Source organism: Grammomys surdaster, unplaced genomic scaffold (genome assembly GCF_004785775.1).
Source record: "Grammomys surdaster isolate TR1022 unplaced genomic scaffold, NIH_TR_1.0 194, whole genome shotgun sequence".
Lineage (NCBI taxonomy): Eukaryota > Metazoa > Chordata > Mammalia > Rodentia > Muridae > Grammomys > Grammomys surdaster.
Window position 1 is genome coordinate 4,143,984 of NW_021604639.1, and position 8,750 is coordinate 4,152,733.

The following is an 8,750-nucleotide window of genomic DNA, read 5'->3' on the forward strand; positions in this document are numbered from 1 at the left end:
TAAACCTCATATAAGTAGTGTACTACACAATCCCTTCTGTAGTGGACTTTAACACTCTGACCGTCTGTATACTCAGGGATGAACTCAAGGCTTCCTTTTTTCTTGGACATGGTGGAGCTAGAAGGGTTGAGGGAAGTTTCCAGCAGTCAGTCAGCTGCATGGGAAAATTCCTTCTCCTCAGTAATTTAAAGTTCTGCTCTTGGTAAGACAACTCCTACGGGTGATAGGAGGGAAGCAGGGGTGGGAGTAAGCTGCAGAGTGAGGAGCAGGGAAGGACACCTCAGTGTATGTCAGTGTGAGTGCTCTCCCGGCTGCTGTGCCCTTGACACTGTGCCTCTTTCCTCTAGTGAAGCCCACGTTTATTGGGACCCAGGTCTTTGAAGACTACAACCTGCAAAAGCTGGTGGATTACATTGACTGGAAGCCTTTCTTTGACGTCTGGCAGCTCCGGGGCAAGTACCCCAATCGAGGATTTCCCAAGATATTTAATGACAAAACAGTAGGTTAGTAAGTCCTTCCTGCCTGGTATTCAGGATGTGGTGATGTGACTCTGAGAGTGGTTTGAGAGGATGCACTAAGTGCTTGGTTTATACAGGATATAGCTGCTTCCACATTACTCACCCACTCAGCTTTCACACGAGCATCATTGTTTGCTTGCCCTTATTATGTCAGGTAAAGTTGCCCTTTTATTAACATATTCTTTAAATACATGTACTTACTGACATCAGTTCCACGCTGGTCTCTGCTTGGCAGAGAGGTAAACAAAAAGGCGATATCCTATGATTCAGTACCTGGCTTGCTACAGTGCTAGTTGCTGACAGTACTAGGTTTGTGCTGGGCTGATGCTGGACTCTTGCTATGGGCTCAGCCTGGGATCCCACTCACATAAGAAGAGGGACTAGAGTTCCCACAGAAAGTCAGAGCGGGCTTCCTGGAGGTGGTGGTACTGGAAATGTTATTGAAGACTCCATGAGGATTGTTAAGGCTGGGTCTAGGGATAAGAACCAGAAAAAAAAAAAAAAAAGAATATTTCAAACAGAAGGAAAGTGAGAAGCTTTGAACACAAGCGCCCATGGGGAATTGTAGATTTCATTGTACTCAAAACACTCAGGGAAGCAGGGAGACTTGATGTGATAAAGTAAAGAAGTGAATAAATCAGTAAATTGGTCAACCCTCAGTTGTCATGAAAACCCCCACCCAAAACCCAGAGCCATGAAATCACACACCATGAAGAGGTCAGAGCAGAGCAGCATGGGAGGAGGAGTCCTGATGAACCATGAGATTTGATGGAGAGAGCCCTGGAAACCAGACACTTGGCAGCTCCTAGAGTGTCCTGGGCATGTCTGGATGCTGAGATCTGAGTACTTACTGGTAGTCAGAGGATTGGGCGAAGGACTTCTTAATGTACTGTCCTTTTGCCACCACAGGCAAGCTGTGAAGGGAGGGACTGTAGGGCTGCACTTCACACAGGTAGGGCAGCACAGTGTTGCCCATTGAGAGCTAATGGGAAATGAAGGAGGGTGTCCCAGAGCTGGTAGGACGCCAGGTAGGAGGGTGCCTACCATTGTAGGTGCTGAACCCTTCCAGGTATAGCACCAACACCAAGTAAGAGGAAATGGGCCACGCTTCACTGTTGACTCTGTCTCATCTCCAAATATCACTGGGAAGTTAATGGGGTTTGTATGTGCACTATCAGTTCTTGCCCTCTTCCTGACAAGAGGTGCCATGGACTGAGCTTCTGGATTCTACTAAGTGGGGGAATATAAGCACACTGAGCTTGAGGAGGCCCACTGTAGGGGTTCATCTCATGGACCCACTATCTACTCTGTACTCTGCTTCAGGCTGTGCCCATGGCAAACCCGACAGTCTTTGTGGGGAAGGAGAAGTGGCAATGTTTTTAAAAGAATTGTTATTTGTAGGTTACTATTAGCATCTTTAAATAAATTCCTATTATATATTTTTAATAGGCGAAGAAGCCAAAAAGGTATACGAAGATGCTCAGAATATGCTGAACATATTGATTAGTCAAAAGAAACTCCAGGCCAGGGGTGTGGTTGGATTCTGGCCAGCACAGAGTGTCCAAGATGACATCCACCTGTATGCAGAGGGGGTGGTGCCCCAGGCCGCTGAGCCCATAGCCACCTTCTATGGACTCAGGCAGCAGGTATGCAATGTGTGTGGACAGTGAGTACCCTGCTTTGACTTTCATTTGGAAACTACACTAAGAGTCAGTGCAAATTAAATAAGAAATCTGAGCCTTTTTTTTTTTCTGTACCATTTCATCCAAACAGCCCTCCATAGGCCTCAGTCTTAGGCATTTGTGAGGATGGACAGAAGACACCAACTTAGGTGTAGGGGTCCACTGTAGTGTCTGCAGATAGACAGAGAATAGTAGTGCTAACTTGTTGCCGACCAGCGGTCACAGTCAACCGGGTTCACCTGAAAGAGAGGCTGGGAATGGGAGGAGGGCGGGAAGAGATGAGGCCAAGACAAAGGTTTCTGATCGAGGCTCAATGCTTTAATGTTCAGCTTTCAATTTAAAGGGGAAAACCCACCCCCACCCCCAGAGTTCCTTCTTGCTTCAGCCGACTGGGGGTGAGGGGAAACCATCCTGCTGGAGGTGAGAGGAATCCATCCTGCTGGGGGTGAGGGGAATCCATCCATAATTGCAGGCTGGAGATGTCTCAAAGCAAGCTCAGCAGGCAGTCTATTCTTCTCAGCTTGTGTACCAGGCTACAGGCAGCCAAAGAGGCTCCAAGGCCAAAGCAAGCAATACCTCCGCCAAGGGCAGGCAATACCTCCAGGCAGAGTCCTATTGTTTGGTCTATTGTGGTAAACAAGATCTCTCAGGCCTGCTCAAGGCTGGGGGAAGGGCACACTAACCCAGCTGTCAGACCCTCATGTTCTCAATCTTTCAGTCTCCTTAGCTCTTGAAACTAGGGGGCAGTTACTTTACCCAACAATTGCTTTTCATCTGAGCATGCTATTAAAGACTGACACATGGCTTACTGTCTCAAATATCCACTAAAGAGGGAGATAGCCATAGTGTAACTGTCTCATAGTGCTGTTGTCACGCAGCGTATGTCTCTGTTTCGCAGAGGAAAGAACATGGGCAGAGGGAGCTCCACCCAGTGAGCTTTGAGGCAAGCACCCTTTTTGCACCCAGGCTCTGCTTCTCTTTGGAACCAGTCTCTGCAGTGCACAGCTTCTGGTTTTTGTTTTTGCCTCACCTTTAAAAATGCAGGCACCGTGCAAAGACTTTAGCTACTGTAGACAATTGTACACAATTGTACACAATTGTCTCAGTCAAGAAGTGGAGCTGGAATGTAATTATTTGCACTAAATTACTTATTTTAGTTTTGCTAACATTTTTAGTAATCTAAAATTGGTAATATTGCCTTTTATCATAATGACAGAGTTTTAGTAGTAACATCAGAGAGAATTCTTAAATTTGGGCCTTAGTACCATAAGGAATTCTGTGAGAACAGTGGAAGCTTTACTCTGTGCTCAGGTGCAGACACCACAGGATAGATAGAGCAAGCAGTTCCAGTGCTGAGCTCTGGCCCTTGCTAGGGAATCAGGAGCTTTTCTTTGACTAGCTAAGGCCAGAAACCTTTGCTGGGCCCATTATTTCATCCTTTAGTCCTTGGTTTTCCTCTGCTGTCTTTTCACTTTCAGAGTGAACTATATACTATTATGTCGGGGAAGTCTGGACATACTGTATAAGGGCCTTTGCGTGGGTTCTCAGTTCACCCTTTATTAGTCCCTAGATAGGGGAATTGGACCATGGACACATATCACCTGCTGGGATAGGCACTGAAAAATTGTAGCTGAGCACCTCAGTACTCTGGGTAGGAGCCTTTTGTTCAGACAGAGTAGCTCTGATTGGCATCTTTTCTAAGGCACAGTGGGACCAGTGACCTGTCTTTTGCTGCAGAGTAGCTTTGTGTCCCTCTTTTGCTTTTTGTTTTATTTTTAAATCACAGAACAGAGTGCCACTGGAAAATGGACTCTCCATTCACCTTTGTCCTGGAGTTCTGGGGCACTTCTGTGTGTTTTTATCAGTTGTATTTTGACCTGCGGCCACTTGCTCATCTTCTGCCCAGGGTCAGGCTGCATTTGCTCTCATGTCTGTCAAATGGCATAGAAGGTTCTGGGTGTGCTATATGATCAATTGACCAGTCTAGAGCAGTAGTATATATCTGGGAACATTTGTCTCTAGGAACTGATAGAGCACTGATGTCAGTTCCTGGATCCTACCACTGGCTGAGCCTCTGGGGTCAAACTTTATGTCTCAGATTTCTTGCCTGAGAAATGGAGTTTGTGGATCACTTTTCATGCAATTGCTGAGAGTTAAATTAGTACCCTATAAAGAACAACAATGTTAAGTAAGTATTTAGGAAATACTAGTTATCAGCTATTAACTTTTAATTGACTATAATATGTATAAGACCCTATTTGTTAGCTTCATAGCAGAGAAGGGTCAGTTACCAGCTGAGAATAAAACAGTAGAAGATAAGACATTGTGCTGTGGAGAGAGCCCAGAAAAAAACAAACAAACATATTCTGGTGTGTGTGTGTGTGTGTGTGTGTGTGTGTGTGTGTGTGTGTGTATGTGTGTGTTTGGTTTTGAGACAGGCTCTCATGTGTCCCAGACTGGCCTCAAACTTGAGGTGTCACCAAGGGACCTTGAATTTTTGATCCTCATGAGTGCTAAAATTACAGGCCTGCAAGACTGTACCTGGCTTATATGGTACTAGGGATTAAACTTTACCACAGCAGTTTGTTAAACTTCATCTGTTGATGCACCCTGAAGGCTATACCTTTTTCAAGCTCATTTCAAACCTGCTCTGAATTGTAAACAGTGCCAGCAGGTATTCAGAAGTGTTTATTCACTTTGTAAATGAGCAAGTTTTCTGATTACATATGCTACATGTCATATATTTTTAAAAATCTCATTTCATTTGTGTCTTGGTCTGTTTTCTGTTGTAGAGTGGAAACTATTTATTTTGGTTCATTGTTCTGGATGTGAAGAAGTCTAAGATTAGGCAACCACATCTGTTGAGAATCATGTGCTGCTTTGTAACATGGCAAGAATTAGAAGGGGAGTCAGGGTTGAAGCGCACATACCAGTGAAGAAAGACGGGTGAACTCCAGTGAGAGCTGACCCATCCTAAGAGAAAGATGTTAGTCATGAAAGCTCCACCACATACACTGCAGATCCCTGGGCCCCACATGGCTGTGTTGAATAATTGGAGTTTAGTGTATGAACACACCCAAACCATAGCATCTTGTTTATCCAGCAAGTATTTATCGCATACTCACTGCATGCCAGACATTGTTCTGAGTGCCAGGGTAGAGCTGAATGAAGCAGGCACACATCCCTATGTCCTGAGACTTATATTCATAGTTCTTTATCATATGCTGGTGCCATGGCCATGCTAATGGCTTCTCTGTCTGATGCTTGGATTTTAAGGCTGAGAAGGACTCTTCCAGTACAGACCCCTACCACTGCCTCTCAGACTTCATTGCTCCTCTGCATTCTGGTGTCTCTGACTACTTGGGTCTGTTTGCTGTTGCCTGCTTTGGGGTTGAAGAGCTGAGTAAGGCCTATGAGGACGATGGTGATGACTACAGCAGCATCATGGTGAAGGCGCTAGGGGACAGGCTGGCAGAGGTAAGGCATTGGCAGATATGGGAGACTGAGGCAGAGTCTAGATGTTGGACCTCCCATGACAATGTCAGAAAACCAGCAGCCATTAGAATGTTTGCCTCTTACTTGAGCCAGATGCTGGTGGCTTTAACATGACTTACATTTTAAAATCCTGTGTCCTCTTTTGAGCAAAAAGAAACCTTCATTGCTGTATTAGTTGGTTGTTTCCTTATCTCTGAATTAATGTTCCTTTGATTATTGTGATACATCATTTATTGATAAATCCTATAATTAAAGTCAAATTTCTTCTTCAGAGTCCTTCTCTCTAGTGTTAGCAACTTTTGCAGAGTTATCTTGCTGCATGGGGGGTGGGGCAGCCCAGGCTGTGGGAGGTCCTGTCCCCTTTCTTCTCAGCGGACCATGGAGAATATAGCTCTATGGTCTTAGTACTCTTCTGGTGAAGCTGTAGTCCTGTTGACTTAAAAAAAAAAAAAAAAATCCTAGAATTCTCAGATTACTAAATAGATAGCTCAGAACTGAGTCCCTAATGAAAGTGCAGAGTTTTTCCTGACCATGGCCAGATGCTGAAAACAGTTCTATGCCACTGTGATACAGGGCGAAAGGCTCCAGGTTTCTTCTTATTGGTTGTGCACCTCTCTCTTCTGTGTTCACAGGCCTTTGCAGAGGAGCTCCATGAGAGAGTGCGCCGAGAACTGTGGGCTTACTGTGGGGGTGAGCAGTTGGGTGTCACAGACTTGCGCAAACTTCGGTATGAGGGCATCCGGCCAGCTCCTGGTTACCCCAGCCAGCCTGACCATACTGAGAAGCTCACCATGTGGAGACTGGCCAACATCGAGCAGGCCACAGGTGTGTGGGAGACAGTGAGCTCCTGTCCTTGTCATTGAGCGTATACACTTACCAAACAAAGACATATGCAGCTAAAGTTTTTATAAAATGGAAGACCTTAGAATGAAGTCCTCTCTCATTCCATTCTTTCTCATGTGGCTCTGTCCTGGCATTTTACTTTCAAATTGCAACATCGTATTCTTTTTTTTTTTTAATTGAATATTTTATTTATTTACATTTCAGATGTCATCCCCTTTCCCCATTTCCCCTCCCTATATCCCCTCATCCCAGCCCCCCCTTTTTGCTTTTATACCATTTTAATTACATGCATGTATTAAGGTCAGTTCTAGGCTGAAGGTCTAGCAATACAATAGATGCAAATAGTCAAGGAGCAAGCAAGACAATAAACACAATTACATGAACACTCCCTTGATCACTGTTTCTAAGGGCTTATCAGGATGACCAGAATATCTGAGCCTTCTTCCCTGTCCTAGCCCAAAATCACTTTCATGTCTGAAGCCTACTTCCTGTTCAAGACTAAAATTTAGATTCCTGCCTAAAATTACTTATTTGTTCTAGCCTAAGATTTAGATTCCTACCTGAGATTGCTTCTTTGTTCTAGCCTAATGTCAGATTTCTGCCTGAAGCCTATTTCCTTGTCCTTGGCCAATGTCATATTCCTGCCAAGCAGCCCATTTCCTTGTCCAAGCTGGTGAAGTTGAACCCATATCAGAGGAAGGAAGTGTTAGTGGCATTGGATCTGGGTCTGTAGGAACCACTCTGGGAGTGGCAGCATCTGGCTGTGGGTCCCATTTCCTGAGCCAGCTGGAGATCTTTAGAAAGTACTCAGCCTTTGTGATTCTGTAGTTTTGTCCTTACAGTGAACAGTCCTGAGGACACCTCCTCCTCAGTGCTTTTGTGGACTCATTCTTCATTCCTGCAGTCACCGACTTCACAGTCTGGGGAGCTCTGGGCAATTCTATCACTTCCAGGGTCAGCAGTCCTGCCTGAGAAGGCTCAGGCTTAGGGAAAATCGGAGCCTCTAACACTGGTCACAGGTAGCTGGGAAAACAATGAAAGCCTTTTCCAGGTTTGCTCCTTCTGGGTATAATATTCGTGTCCTGAATTTGGTTTTCCACCTGGCAAGACTGTGCTGAACCTTGTGATCTGAGCTTCTTACTATGTCATTTGTACGAAGGCATGAGTTTACTTGCTGCTTAGTCAGAGTCCATTAGTCCCCTGTCCAGGCACTGATGGCTTCCTGTTCTTCTCTTCAGGCATCAGGTTGACAGAATCCTTGGCAATGGCACCTGCTTCAGCAGTATCAGGTCTATATTTCTCCAATGTAAAGTCCAAATATTTTGCTGTGGGAAAAATTTCCAAAGATCAGGTAAGTATGTGGCTTCTGTACATAACTGTCTTTAGATGGAGCCATAAACCCATTTTAAATGAAAATAAAGTGATATGGTATGGCGTGTGTGTGTGTGCATGTGTGTATAAGTTCATCTCATCTTGTGTCTTAATTTGATTTCATGAATAAACTCATTCCAGTTATGTTTCAATTTAATTTCAGCTCATTACCCTGATTCTTCCCATGAGTCAATCCTTCCTATCCACAGTCCATGGGGGCACATGCATACACACACACACACACACACACAAACATACATACATACAACCTGCCAGCTTCTTTTTTTTTTGTTTTTGTTTTTTGTTTTTTTTTTTTTTTGTTTTTCGAGACAGGGTTTCTCTGAGTAGTTCTGGCTGTCCTGGAACTCACTCTGTAGACCAGGCTGGCCTCGAACTCAGAAATCCACCTTTCTCTGCCTCCCAAGTGCTGGGATTAAAGGCGTGTGCCACCGCCACCACCACCCGGCAACCTGCCAGCTTCTAAGCAGCAAATATTTGCCACATGTTTTCTGCCTCAAGAATAGGCAAGTAAGCAGACAGAAAATGTTCTGTCTCTGTTTAGCTCAGTAGATTGCTATTGAGACTCAGATACCCAATGTTTATTGGCAAAAACTGTAGAAACTCAGAAAGTCTTAGCAGTTTGGTTTAACAAGATGCTTCTTTCTGTCTTTTGCAGATTGAGGATTATGCTTTGAGGAAGAACATGCCAGTGGCCGAGGTGGAAAAATGGCTTGGCCCCATTCTGGGATATGATACAGACTGACTTCTCTATCACACTCCTTTACTCTTCCTGTTTTTCTTTTAAACTTTTCTGTTTGCTTACCTCAAAGTGGGGGGGGGG

The 8,750-nt window shown here is 44.7% G+C and overlaps 1 protein-coding gene across 2 annotated transcripts in view; it reads left to right on the forward strand.

The window, feature by feature from the left end:
* The window catches only part of Mtr (5-methyltetrahydrofolate-homocysteine methyltransferase), a 71,985-nt gene extending 63,241 nt beyond the window's left edge, over positions 1-8,744 (forward strand). For both annotated transcript variants that reach the window (XM_028769912.1, XM_028769913.1), the window contains exons 28-33: positions 348-503; positions 1,968-2,164; positions 5,477-5,677; positions 6,328-6,520; positions 7,777-7,889; positions 8,586-8,744. In XM_028769912.1, coding sequence (XP_028625745.1) covers positions 348-503; positions 1,968-2,164; positions 5,477-5,677; positions 6,328-6,520; positions 7,777-7,889; positions 8,586-8,672 — 947 coding nt within the window. In that variant the 3' untranslated portion in view covers positions 8,673-8,744. The remainder of the gene's footprint in view (positions 1-347; positions 504-1,967; positions 2,165-5,476; positions 5,678-6,327; positions 6,521-7,776; positions 7,890-8,585) is intronic.
* Positions 8,745-8,750: the final 6 nt, after the last annotated feature.